Below are 14,600 nucleotides of genomic sequence, written 5' to 3' on the forward strand. Positions count from 1 at the left end.
CCAAGTTTGAAGCTAACCTAGAGTGACATGAAAGAGCAATGAGTGTTTCCTGTTTGAATCAGATGAAAAAGTCAGCCTCAGACCTTACAGTTCAGGTGATTATTTTTGAAAGCAAAGTGAGGGCCTGCTAAGGGTGACCTCCAGTGCTCCACTGATTGCTGCTAGCTGATGAATTTACCAAGTGTGTAATTTTCTATATTCTATCTCATCAGAAGTACATTATTATTATAGAATGTTTTTAATCTCTGTCTTATGTATTTTGGGTTGGGTAAAATGCATCTGAACCACTTCATCAGAAAATGGATTACAGCAGTTTTCAGCCAAATTTCATTAGTGATGCTGGTTTTGTTTCTTTCCCCTCTCCCCCATCACCTACATCCAGAGTATTTCTTTGGATGCAACTGAAATTCTGTAGATCAATAAGTCAATTTAATTTGTATGCATTAGCAGTGTGCTTGCTAGAGGTATTTGCTTAATTGTTTGCCTAACAGCACTACATTAGAATTCATAAGATATGCAGGCAGAACCTAACTAAGAATATAAGTATGTGTATATAGCTTCTTTTCTGTTATTTGTCTGAAGAATATATAGCAATAGAGGCCATTGCTTTAAAAGCAACGATAACATGGGTGCTCTCATATCATTTCTATTCTCTATATCACTAGAGTTCACTGGTTGATAATACTGTTGGAATTCTCTTTTCATTTCCTTTACTTTTGGACCAAGTAGAAAAAATGTATTCAGAGCATACTAGTTGTTCTGAATCTTGTAGTGGCTAAGGATAGTTTCTGTATTTTTCTCTTGTTATTAACAAGTATTCCTGTTGCAATAGGACATCCAAAGTGAGAGCACTGACTACCTCTCAGGACTGGCAGTTTATGGAAAACAGTGGTTTGGGAGGCAGTATGTACAGGTTTTATTCCTAATTGTATAATTTTGGACATATGTGACTTTGGCCAAGTTAATTCTGTTCCCTGGACTGCCATTGTCTCATCTTAAATGACAGGATGAACTAGAATTAGGACTAAAGTGAGAATGGGACAGACTTTCTTTATGATGACTTTAATCATTGGTCCCCTTAAAAAATTATTTTATTGCTATTCCCCCCTTTTTTATTTAACAGTTGATTTTGAGCAAGAGAATTTACCTCTCTAACCTGCAGTTATCATGTCATAATTGTCAGTGTAGACCAGGGTTGATTTCTTAAGAATACCTCAGACCCACTGATTCTGGGAGTATGACCCAGACATGTGAATGTTGAAAAAGCTGCCAGGTGACTGTTATATTCATCCCTGCTTCTGAACAACTGTGTTACTAATCTCTAGGGTCATTTTTACAATTTAGTATTGACAATAGGATCCTTAACTTAGAGTTTGTCTTCTATTCTTTAAGAAGCTCTTTTGAAAATGGACTTACGGTTTGTTTTTGAGGATACGGTGTGAACTCAGGAACTTTAGAATAAAAAACAAACCAAAAATACCCTATACAATTAAATGCTGTAGATGTGCTCATTGGATGTGGAAGATACTACAGCTTTGAATGCAAAGTTTGGAAACTTCATTATATGTGTGATCAATAAATGAAAGTAGCACATCCTGATTTAAGTATTAATTGTCATTTTTGGAAGTAGTTTTCATTTTCTAAGCAGCAGAGTTTCTGTACATTCTTATTTTTCTAAAGTGTTTGCTCTCAAATTAATGACAAATGGAATGTTTCTTATGATACAGTTTCTTTTAACATCTTTATTGGAATAGAATTGCTTTACAATGTTGTGTTAGTTTCTGCTGTATAACAAAGTGAATCAGCTATATGTATACATATATCCCCATATTCCTTCCCTCTTCCATCTCCCTCCCATCCTCCATATCCCACCCCTCTAGGTGGTCACAAAGCAGGAGCTGATCTCCCTGTGCTATGCAGCTGCTTCCCACTAGCTATCTATTTTACATGCGGTACTGTATATATGTTAATGCTACTCTCTCATTTCGTCCCAGTTTACCCTTCCCCCTCCCCTTGTCAAGTCCATTCTCTGTGTCTGCGTCTTTATTCCTGTCCTGCCCCTAAGTTCATGAGAACCTTTTTTATTTTTTTCGAGTCCATATATATGTGTTAGCATACAGTATTTGTTTTTCTCTTTCTGACTTCACTTTGTATGACAGACTCTAGGTCCATCCACCTCACTACAAATAACTCAATTTCGTTTCTTTTTATGGCTGAGTAATATTCCATTGTATATATGTGCCACATCTCCTTTATCCATTCATCTGTTGATGGATGCTTAGGTTGCTTCCATATCCTGGCTATTGTAAACAGTGCTGCGATGAACATTGTGGTACATCACTCTTTTTGAATTATGGTTTTCTCAGGGTATATGCCCAGTAGTGGGATTGCTGGGTCGTATGCTAGTTCTATTTTTAGTTTAAGGAACATCCATACTGTTCTCCAAAGTGGCTGTATCAGTTTACATTCCCACCAACAGTGCAAGAGGGTTCCCTTTTCTCCACACCCTCTCCAGCATTTATTGTTTGTAGATTTTTTTTGATGATGGCCATTCTGATGGATGTGAGGTGATACCTCATTGTGGTTTTGATTTGCATTTCTCTAATGATTAGTGATGTTGAGCATCCTTTCATGTGTTTTTTGGCAATGTGTATGTCTTCTTTGGAGAAATGTCTGTTTAGGTCTTCTGCCCATTTTTGGATTGGATTGTTTGTTTTTGATATTGAGCTGTATGAGCTGCATATGTATTTTGGAGATGAATCCTTTGTCAGTTGCTTCATTTGCAAATATTTTCTCCCATTCTGAGGGTTGTCTTTTTGTCTTTGTTTATGGTTTCCTTTGCTGTGCAAAAGCTTTTAAGTTTCATTAGGTCCCATTTGTTTATTTTTGTTTTTATTTCCATTTGTCTAGGAGGTGGGTCAGAAATACAATTTGACTGCATTATTTCCTTAAAAGCAAGTGTGGATGCTTTCCTTTGCTAAAATGTGAAAGTTAAACTGATAATTATAGACCAGTTATTTAAATCGTATGATCCAAGTCTGTTTAATTTGCTTATTTTGTATCTTTAAATATTCATTAAACTGTGCTCAATATAAAAACCCTATTTAAATTTGAATATAGTATAAGATTCTGTTACTGTAGGGTTACGAAAGATTTATTTTTGCCTTGTAACTAATAAGGATTCTAAATCCCAAATAGTATGCCGTTAACCTATATAACTTGATGAATAATAACTGCAGTGAAATTTCTCAGCCCAAATTTGTGAATTCAGAGTTCTCAAAAATTTCCACTTAGTATGGTTATAAGATTTAATGTGTATAAGTCTTATATTTCTTCTTTCAGAATGTGAAAATGTTGTTTTAGAGAAGACGTTTGCAATTTTGTTTGGCTTTTTTCTTGAGATAGTAACTTTGTTGAATAGAGTAATTGTATTACAGCCAAATAGTAACTGGTAGACTTTGGTGCCTGGCTTGATAGAGGCATTAAAACTCTTTTGAGGGCAGAACTGTTAACTGTTAGGTTATTAAATATTACTTCGATGGTGGCCTGGGGAGCACCAGATGGCAAAAATTAGTATTTTCAGTTTTTCATGAGAATCCTGGGGAAAGAAGCTTTGTATAGATGAATACCTTGGTTGAAGAAAACTAGCTGATAAATGACTTCCAGAGGAAAATTAGACACACAGACTAAACCTCTTCTGTTACTAATAGCTAATATTTGCTGAATTTTTACTGTATGTCAGTCACAATACTTTATATATATATCTCATTTAATCTTCATATTATGGGATAGAGACTATTTTTATCCTTAGTTAGCTGATGAGAAAACTGACACTGAAAGATTAGATTATCCTAGAGGCAGAGACAGAATTTGATTGCAGAGCTGAGTTCTTAACTCTGCTATACTAATTTTATAGAAATGCATACTCAAGTACTGCATTCCTCTATGTCAATTATCTGTAGTATTGGTGTACATTAGAATCACCTGGGAAGCCCTGAAAACGTGCTATGCTCGGCTCTACTGCCAGAGATTTTGGTCTGGTGAGGGCCTGCATGTTGGGAGTTTTTTTTTTTAAAAACTCTACAGATGGTAATGTGCAGGGTTGGGAACCATTAGTTTAAATATTAGGAGGCAGAATTACAAACTAAGTCTTGAGTTTTTTCACTTGAGTTTTTCTTAAATTGTTCTTTTCTCCTTGCATTCAGAAAAGATGTCATCATTTGAGAATTGACGATGGTCCTTGAGCGTCTAGTGCCATACTCTAGCATTCATGGTTCAAAGAACACACAACAATGTTTACTTGAATTTTCCATCTGAAGGAAGAGGGATTGGGAAATCATGGGTCTTATATCTTATCCCTGATCCTCTAATATAACATGGAGAGCTAGAAGCTGGAGCTATGGGCTGGGAACTGGGAATAAAGGTCTGTGTCTGATTCCTTGAATAGATCTCACCAGCCTTCCCAGGAAGAATCTGTGGAATGGTTCATAGCCATTTCTAAGTGATTCTTCCTGATTCCCCAGAGAGGTCAGGGAATGCTCTAGGGAATGCTCTTGTGTTCCAGACCACGCTACTCGGGGTATATGTAGTTTCCATATTACTGGGGTAAGAATCAGATCTCCCAAATTGAAATGGGCTGGACTTTCCCTGAGAGAAACCCTGAAGGGTCCTAATCATGATCACAAATGAAGGACCAAAGCCAGACAAATACCATACTAAACATCTTATTCTGGCATAAGGTTTACAGCAGTGAAGGGCATTTAGCTTTCCAGTGAATTGTTTCTGTCTGTGTTTATTTCCAGTGTCAGTTATTAAATTAAGAACTTGTCTTGATGGCCAACGGCCCTTAGTAAATGCAAACACATTTCTGTATCTTATATTTTATACTAGAGAAATCAATATACGAAATACTTTATACTCAAATAAGAGAAGACCTTTTATATTTTAGTCTTGTGAAGAGAACACGTAAGCAAAACCATATTTTCCTTCTGTGGACTTTGGATCAACTTTAGTCTTCGTGTGTGCCTCGTACTAACATTTATGTGCACATAAACACAGGAGCTGAAGAAGGTAACAATAATTGATAACCAACTCATTTTTACATCAGGGGATAACAAATACATTAATGAGTTAGGATTCCTTTATCTGCAGTGAATTAGATAGAGATAATAGAAACGTATCTTGAACTTTCTTCTATCGTGTATTATTAGAACTCTATGTACAGATAGAAACACATTTTGAACTAATTTAAGCAAGAAAAGGAAAGAAAAGTAGGAATTTGTTCAGAGGGATATTGGAGAATCCCATAGAATCCATGAGCTAGGAGCATTTTAGGAATGGACTGGAGCCCTGTGGCAAACCCTGTGTCTGTTGCTTTTCTCTGTCTCTCCTACACATTGGCTCCATTTTGGCTTTGCTGTGGACTGCCTTTCTCTATTCCTCAATTCAGTAGTGTAACGTGGTTGCCAGTAGCTACTGTATATCCAGACACATGGAAAGGAATTCATCTCTCTGTTCCAGTCTCCAAATTTCTAGAGAAGGGATCTAATTGACCAAGCTTGGATTATGTGCCTAATTCCTGGACTAATTATTATAGCTATGGCCAAAGTGGTAGGTTGTGCTTTGGGAGAACTTGGCTTTTCCCATAGAAATCATTTGGAACAGTGAAGAGGAGTGTCAGTGTCCAGAAAACAGAGAGTGCCAGGCAAACAAACATTTCAAAGATGTTCACAGCACAGCATCAAACAAAATATTTGCTTGAAAGAAAGTGTCTTAAATTAAGACTTTTAATGACTGTGAATAAATTGAAATTTTATTTAATCTATACTGGTGTTTCATCTTAATTCTTCTTGTATTTATCAGTTATAACTAGCATTTTCACATGCTGCTGGCTATAAGGCATAGGTTTTACTTAAAGTAATAAGTTTAATATTAAAAAGTATAAAAAACCTTATTTAATGACTCTTCTAATTGTTACTTCATGCTGTGAATGTTGATGAATGTGCAAGACAAAAATACAGTTAATTTGTCTATTGTTTAAAAATCCAAGACACTCATTTTTTTTAACATCTTTATTGGAGTATAATTGCTTTACCATGGTGTGTTAGTTTCTGCTTTATAACAAAGTGAATCAGCTATACGTATACATATATCCCCATATCTCTTCCCTCTTAACGTCTCCCTCCCACCCTCCCTATCCCACCCCTCTAGGTGGCAAGACACTCATTTGACTGCTGTTAAAATAACTGTCTTTATATTTGCCTTAGTTAAATAAAGAAAATAAAGCATTGAAAAGAATCAGCATGTTATACATGGCCAAGCTGGGGCCAGATGTAATAACTGAAGAGATCAACATTGATGATGAAGATTCAACCATGGACCCTGAGGGTGCTGCCGAGACTTGTGTCTCAGTACAGTGTCAGAAGCAAATCAAGGGTAGGATCCCTGGCTTAATTATTGAGCATGTTTTAGACTCCTGTTAGGATAATGCTTCTGAACCCTGGTTGCACATTGGAATTACATGATAATTTCAAAAAATATTGATGCCTGGTTCCTACTTTGGAAAGAATTCTGACTATTTGTCACAGGGGGTGGCCTGATTGAGAAGCATGATGGATGTATAGCTTTATGAGTACTTTCTTGTTTGGGATTAGGCACTTTTGAAAGCATTGTCTTGACAGAAGCAGTCAGTTTGCCTATAAACTTCTAAAGGATAAGACTGTGTATTAAGATATTTTTGTTAAATGAAAGTAAGAATGAATAAAAGTATATTTAGCTGACACCTCCTGTTAGTCTGTTTCTCTGTTGGAATCTTTGGGGAAGATACCTCCCCAAATTGCTTAGTCTCTGCCCTCCAAGAACTTCCCATATGATTCAGGCAATGAGCTAAAAGCAGTATGTAGTATTAAGCAACTGCGGTGGTCCCCAAGTAGTGCTGTAAGGCAAGATCACATGTTACATCTATTAAATACACATTAACTTTATTAATAAATAAATACACACACACACACACCCCTATATATTGTTAAGGATGTTGGAAAACAGTTTGGGGCTCAGTAACTTTTGGAGCATTTTAACTTACTGTGCCTGTCAGGAGTAATACTTGTTTGCTTGTTTGGTAGATAAAACTTCAGCAAGAAGTATAAAGAAGGAAGTAAAAAGAAAGCCATCTTAACCTGACTTTCTACCCCCTAACTTAAGACAAAATCATATTTATGCTGGTAGGAAGGGAGAGAAAGTTTAAAGGCTTTCCTTTTGTTTGTATTTCTCCCTTCTGTTAGGTCTTGAATGGTATGGTCTCTTGTTCTTCTTTAAGATTAGCCAGCCAGTGAAGAAAGTGGTTTTAAAGTAAGTCTCTGATAGGGCTTCCCTGGTGGCGCGGTGGTTGAGAGTCCGTCCGCCTGCCAATGCAGGGGACACGAGTTCGTGCCCCGGTCTGGGAAGATCCCACATGCCGTGGAGTGGCTAGGCCCGTGAGCCATGGCCGCTGAGCCTGCGCGTCTGGAGTCTGTGCTCTGCAACGGGAGAGGCCACAACAGTGAGAGCCCCGCATACCGCAAAAAAAAAAAAAAAAAAAGTCTCTGAGAACCCTTCAATTAAGCTGGGTTCATGTAAAAAGTTTGATTTAACTTATAAATAAATAACCACATAGCAGGTTTCTAAGTATCCTTGGAGAAGGGTAAGAAATTAAAAGCACTTAAAAGCTAAGTGGCAAAAGTGTGTGGGCCTGGGTATAAATTTAAGTACTCTGTGCTAATCCATGTTTTTTTTTAACATTTGAGTGGTAGAAGTAACTTTAATCTAACACCAGAAGTTTTTGCACTTACAGTTGCTAGTATTTTCACTCTAGTAATACAGTTTTCATTAAATCTCAATAATATGAAATATGAAGTAAATTAAGAAACAAAACACCAACACCCTGGAGAGAAAATTATTAGAATTAACCCTTTTTCAAATAGGTCTTATTTTGAGTCAGTTCAAATAATGTTTAAGGGCTGTAAATTGGCAGCAAGTCAGGATTTTTTTCTTTAAATCAAAATCTCCAAATTATTAGCTGCCCAGTTTGTTTGTATTGCATTGTGACAAAAGCCCATGGCCATTAAAAAATAAAAAAGAAATTAGTACAGTGCCTTAATTTGTTTTGCTGAAAGCTTAAAAAAATTCTACTTCTAAAATGCCAGATAGTTTCCTAGAATACAGGTTTGATATATTGCAGAGAAAACATGATCTAGTATATTTAACATAGTGAGCGTGCCTGATACAAAATTTTAGAAACATAGCTATATTTGGCGGGGCAGGGGGGGAGAAGTGATATTTCCATTGTCTTTTGCTACTTCATTTTCCTTTTAATTGTGGAATAACTTTGACCATAAGCTGCACATGGATTGGCATTTTCAATTCTTCTGACAAGATTGGTTTCTTCTTTTAAAAATAAGGCTTTTTTTTTCTTATTTTTTTCTTTAAAAATGCAGAACTTCGAGATCAAATTGTATCTGTTCAGGAGGAAAAGAAGATATTAGCCATTGAACTGGAAAATCTCAAGAGCAAACTTGTAGAAGTAATTGAAGAAGTATGTATCTTAGGCCCGAAAGGCAAGACCTTTAGTCTTTTAAGGTGTTTGGGGACAGGCTAAGTCAAAAACTTGCTGTTGGAAGCTAATTTCTGACATGAGAACCATGTACCAATTTTAATCTTCTCTTGTCCCCACTATTTCAGACATACAAAAAGGTATAGAAAATAAGATCATGAACATTCATGTACCCACTGTCTAGCTCAAGAAATAAAATAGTAAAATAGCATTGAAGTGTTTCCTATTGTCCCGTGTGTTTCACTGTGAGGCAGATTTGTGACAGTGATATCTGCATTTAAGTCATACACTTTGTTGCTGCTGGTGAAGAATGATTTTGCTTCTCTGATGGAGGGCTGACTCAGCTGGGAAAGGCTATGCCCCTCTGTACCTCCAACACAGGCATATATGATAGATGGTAGAATGGGTTCAAGTGGGTATTTGGAGAATCTTTTTATTTTTCCTTTTGAATTGTCTTTAAGAGCAGGAGCACATAATTAGCCTTCTTTGCATGAGGCTTCAAGGATCTGCCTTTGCAGTCTCGGTTTAACTTGTATCAGTGGTTCTCAGAGTCTGTAGCCCAAGGCTTCCCAACTGATGTGTATAGCACCTTGATATCCTTCAAATGGCTTACAGGTATGCCAGGGTATTGACCCCTTCAGTGAGCAGCCTCTTTCAGTTACCCCAGTTCCCATACACATATTCTTAAGGGCCATAATGTGAAAAACGTTGGAAAGCAGTGACCACCAACCTCCCATCCCCAGTTGCTTTTACTTACTGTGGCAGTAAGTGTGAGTGGGAAGAAGGATGATGACATTCTAGAAGCGTTGAACTGTATACTGGTTACTAATTTAAACCAAAAACAACAATATAGCTTATACTAAAGGAAACCAGTTCACAGACCATATGGAAGTGCTGATGGATTCAGGGTCCCTTTCAGGGACCATTACCTTAGCTTGTTTCTTGAGTATAACCATAGGAGAGAAAGAAAGACATTTTGATGCATTCCAATCCTCAATTATAATTATTTATCGATGATTCTCTCCCCTCCCACTTAGAGGTGTTATTGGAAGCCATTTCAGAAGTCATTTTTATTATGACTATTTCAGACATCTGAAAAGTGTAAAAAACAAAATAACGAACCTCCATATGCCTACTATGTAGTTTAATACATAAAACATTAGCATAGTATTGAAACCCGTGTGCATCTCTCCCTAACTGCATTCTCCTCACTCCCTGCACTGTTTCCTTAAACAACCATTATTCTGAACTTGTTTTTTATCATTTCAATGCATATATTTACATTTTCACTACAATACCTAGTATTTTGAGTGTTTTAAACTATATAAACCTGGTTTTTTAATTCAACATAATGCTTTTGAGATTTATCCACTTGGTACATGTAACTTTACATTCTTTTTTTTAAAACTATACTATGATATTCTCTTTTCCTATTGATAGATGCCAAAAATTATTTCAGAAATTTAAGTTTTGTGTGGGGGGAGATTTTCATATGTATTTTGTTTAAGCCAAAAGTCAAAGTTCAAAGTCTTTTTTATTTTAAAAATTTATGTATGTTTTTACTTAAGCCAAATGTCATCAGAGTTTAAAATGAATACCAAAATTGAATATTGGCTCTCTGATTAAATGATTCAAGTATTTTCCGGGTGCAGTCTAATTGGATTTTTGCATTAAAAATGTCAATCATTTACACTGGACGGCTAGAACACTGCCATATTTAGGGACCAATGCCAGTACTATTTGGAATATGTAAAGAAGTTCTAGATGTACATCCTAAATTAAATAGTTACTTTGAGGCTTTAAAAACATTTTAATAGAAGCCTAGCACAGTGAAGCCAATTACTGCTTTAATGTAACATCGTGTTGAAAGTTGAATAGCAATTTAAGTATCACACATCATCATATATCATGTTTTACAATTTTGGATGTTTTCTCCCCTCAAAATATCACATTTTTAGGTAAATAAAGTTAAACAAGAAAAAGATGTTTTAAATTCGGAAGTTCTTGAACAGAGAAAAGTCTTAGAAAAATGCAATAGAGGTATGTATTTCCAGTCTTTTCCCTCAAATATATATATAATTTATTTTGTTTATATATATTTTCTGTTGTTTTATACTGGTGTCTAAAGATTCTTGTAGCAAAAATCTTCTATATTGTATTTTCCTAACTTCTAGCAATGAGTCTCTCTCATTCCTGCTCTTTTTCCACCTACCTGAGAGTCTGGGGACATTTAAAAGTGCTTTTGCTTGAGGAATTCATGACCCACTCATTTTGAAACTTCAAACCTAAATACTCTTTTGTCCTACATATATCTTGGGACCATGGCCATATTGGCTATCCCCTCAGTGTTTATATATCTGGTAGGTTAATTGGTAAACTTCTCCTCGATCCAGAAGAGATTAGGATATCTACATAAATACATGCAACATTATATGAAAAACTTTTAAATTAAGAGGATATGGAAAATGGGACAAAGGAAAAGTGAGAATATATGTTAATGTACAAAGTGCTTATTACTTACTCCGAGTTCTTGCACATTTCCTGCCTGTGTGCCTGAAGTCTGGCTCTGAGCTCTCTAGGAGCCAGAGTGATGAGAGATTCATGATCATTTTTATGAATCTCATAAAAATTTACCTGTTGGTCAGGAGAAGCAGACCTGGTCTCATGGTGAGAAGGAACTTTCTCCAGAGGCTACTTCTAGAGAAAATTCTGTGTAATTTGATTCCATCATACTTGTCATAAAACACAGCATCAAGTCTCATGGGACCATTTCTTATGTCCCCTGGTTTAGGGCAAAGGAGCAAAGTGCAGTTCTGCAAACATAATTCTTAAGGGAGGGGACTTACTATGCTTTTTTTGTTCTCCTTTTTTCCCTCAGCCACTGTCTTTCCTAGTTCAGAAGCTACAACACTAAAAGGAAACCTTTCAGACCCAGGGCCTTCCCTATTGTTATTGGTGGTAGTTCTCCATCTTTGTGTCATTCATGAATTGAGATTTTTTTTTTTAGTAAATAAAGGACCTTGTAGCTAAGTGTGGGAGATGCACTAGCTTGTAACATTTCCTCTGCCTTTTATGCATTTAAGAAGATAGAAATGGTGTAGAAGAATTTTCAGTCGTGATGCACTGTGCTAGAAACAGAGGGCTCTGCAGAGGTTAATATCATGGACCTTGCCTTCAGGGAGACCCTTATCTAGGCAGAGAGAGATTATATAAATAAATACATGACTAGGACCAACCGAATTTCTTTCAGAATCCAAGAGGGCCAGGTCATGTGAAAATTCACTTTTTATTATAGTGTTCTGGACATAGAATAGAAAGTTAATTATCTTGCCCAGGGCTTCAGATAGTCATAATCTTCTTTGTTTTCTTTGTGAAATTTCTTTTTTTTTTTTTAAACAGGTTTGAAAATCGTTTAGCTCTCAGGGACCTGTAATTCACATCACAAACCACCACTTCATTGCTTTACTTGAGTAAGACTATTAGTCTTTCCTCTGAGGAGGCAGTAGATTGACCGAGTACAGAGTTTGAAATTCTATGTTATTACGCAGCAAACCAGTCCTTAATCAGTTAGGACTGAAGTGCCCTGGAGGAACAGTTTGTGAAAGCTGCCATTAAGAGAGCCTTTTTAAAGGTTTTTATTGACATGACTCAGCTCAGGATTGAAAGTGCCTTGCTGGAAGCCAGTGGAGAGGCTAGTGTGCTGTCCACCTATGTGGTTCCTAGTTGGTAATGGCGTCATCACTCCCTCTGTCCCGTCTACATCATTATTTAACAGAATAGGTCACAGAATATCAAAAAGTAGGAAAGAATTCATGTTGCTCCTATTTGACAGTATCGTCCCTTTGAAGATTTCTGTCCACAGTGATTCTTTCATTCAAAGCTCTGACTCTGGGCCCATATGGATCTAAGGCTGTTTCTCTTCTTTATAAACATGGAGAACACTTTGAAATAACTTACATATGTACATTTTTTCTTTTTATTCAAGTAACATATTTTTTGGTGGAAAGTATAGATTTATATGGGAAAAGTAAAAAAAACTAAAACTCAACCCTTACAGTCCAGAGATAAGCACTATTAACATTTTAGTGTTTATTCTTCCAGGAGAGGAAAGGGGGGAGGGGCAATTTATGGGTAGGGGACTAAGAGGTACAAACTATTATGTATAAAATAAGCTACAAGGGTATATTATACAACACCGGAAATGTAGTCAATATTTTATAATAACTATAAATGGAGCATAACCTTTAAAAATTGTGAATCACTGTATTGTACACCTATAACATATGATATTGTGCATCAACTATATTTCAATCAAAAAACCTATATATGTACATTGAGTTGTTTATTAAATATGTTTATAACGTATATGGAGTATAAATAAAATACCAACAAAAGAAATATCTTTTTTGCCCATCAGTGCTTTACAAGCCCCTGAACATCAGTCTCTACTTGTGTTCCTTCCTTGGACTTTTATCATTGCTTTTATTTATAGTTTTGTCATATATATATATATCCCTAAACAGCATATTGTTTAATTTTGCATGTTTTTGAACTTTATATAAATGATATAATTTTGTATATGTCCTTCTGCTGCTTTTTGTGTTTGTCCGGTTCATCATGTTGAAGGGTATTGCTGTGGTATGTTTATTTTCACTGCTGTATAATATTTCATTCAATGTCTATACCAAAATTCATTTATCCAGTATCCATTTGGTGAATGTTTGAGTTTTTTCCAGTTTTTTTGCTATTCCAAGTCATGCTGTTATGAAAATTCTTATACATGTCTTCTGGTGCACATATCCAAGAGTTTCACTAAGATATATGCCAAAGGTAAAATTTTATCTTCAATTTCACTACATAATGCCAAATTATTTTTAAAGTAGATCTATAAGTTTATACTCCTGTTAACAGTGTATTTGTTTCCATTGTTCTGTATTCTCTCCCAGCTTGATATAGCTATACTTTTAAATTTTTGCCAGTTGCCTCTTTGGTGAGTATAACAAGGTAGCTATGGTTTTACTTTCCTTTTCCTTGGTTACTAATGAAGATGGTAATTGGCCTTTCACATGTTTCCTTTTCAGTGAAATCCTTGTTGACGTGTTTTGTATGTGGCTTTTAAAAAACAAAAATGAACTCATTTTAAAAATATATCATGAATGTCTTTCCATTCAGTAAATATGCCTCTACAATGTAATTTTGATGGCAGAATATTTCTTGTACACAGCATACTTAACTGATCCTTCAGTGTTAGACCATCTAGATTATTTCACTGTTTTCAGCAATGATGCACAGAGCACCCTTGCGATTAAATCTCTGTATATGTTCATGATTTATTCTTTTAGAAGAATAAATACATTCCTAAAAGTGGAATTGTTGAGTCAAAGGGTATGAATAGTTTTAGATTTTAGATTCATATTGCCAAGTTGCCCTCTAAAAAGGTCTTACCAATTTATACTCCAACCAGCAATGAATGTGGGTGCTTATATGCCTGAATAAGGAATCTTTCGTCACCATTTTTCATCCGTATTCTTGATAATCTGTGTGGCGTATTGTCCATTTTCTTTTCCTTGTCTTCTCAAGTGTCCATGCTAGCAGTAGAAGAGTATGAGGAAATGCAAGTGAACTTGGAACTGGAGAAGGACCTTCGAAAGAAAGCAGAGTCGTTTGCACAAGAGGTAAATATCTTGCAGAGACTTCGTATTTTATTTTTATATTTTAAAGAACTTTGCAGATGACATATAAAAATATTTTTTGAGGTTGAATAAGCAGTCACTTTGAATTACGGATCACCTGATTTAGGGAGCTATGGAATAGTATCAAATTCATTGAACTTGGTGTCGGAAGATCTGGGTTTAAATTTTGGCCATGTCATTCAGTTAGTAGCTGTATGTTACTAGCAGTTATTAGCAGTTCCTTAGCCTCTTTGGGCTTCACTTTCACCATCTATAAAATGGGTGATGTTACTAACCTAACCAAGTGGATTTTAAAATCAAATGGCACAATTTTTCAAAAG

General features: G+C 35.8%; 1 protein-coding gene across 7 annotated transcripts in view; it reads left to right on the forward strand.

The window, feature by feature from the left end:
• SHTN1 (shootin 1) overlaps window positions 1–14,600 on the forward strand; it is a 103,223-nt gene that overhangs the window by 31,461 nt on the left and 57,162 nt on the right. For all 7 annotated transcript variants that reach the window (XR_012326885.1, XM_019940063.3, XM_073793918.1 and 4 more), the window contains 4 exons: window positions 6,267–6,435; window positions 8,472–8,569; window positions 10,546–10,627; window positions 14,168–14,262. Coding sequence is in view for 6 of the 7 variants with exons in the window: in XM_019940063.3 (XP_019795622.1) it covers window positions 6,267–6,435; window positions 8,472–8,569; window positions 10,546–10,627; window positions 14,168–14,262 (444 nt within the window). In the remaining variant the exon portion in view is untranslated. The remainder of the gene's footprint in view (window positions 1–6,266; window positions 6,436–8,471; window positions 8,570–10,545; window positions 10,628–14,167; window positions 14,263–14,600) is intronic.

The sequence above is a fragment of the Tursiops truncatus genome, chromosome 16, assembly GCF_011762595.2.
Source record: "Tursiops truncatus isolate mTurTru1 chromosome 16, mTurTru1.mat.Y, whole genome shotgun sequence".
Lineage (NCBI taxonomy): Eukaryota > Metazoa > Chordata > Mammalia > Artiodactyla > Delphinidae > Tursiops > Tursiops truncatus.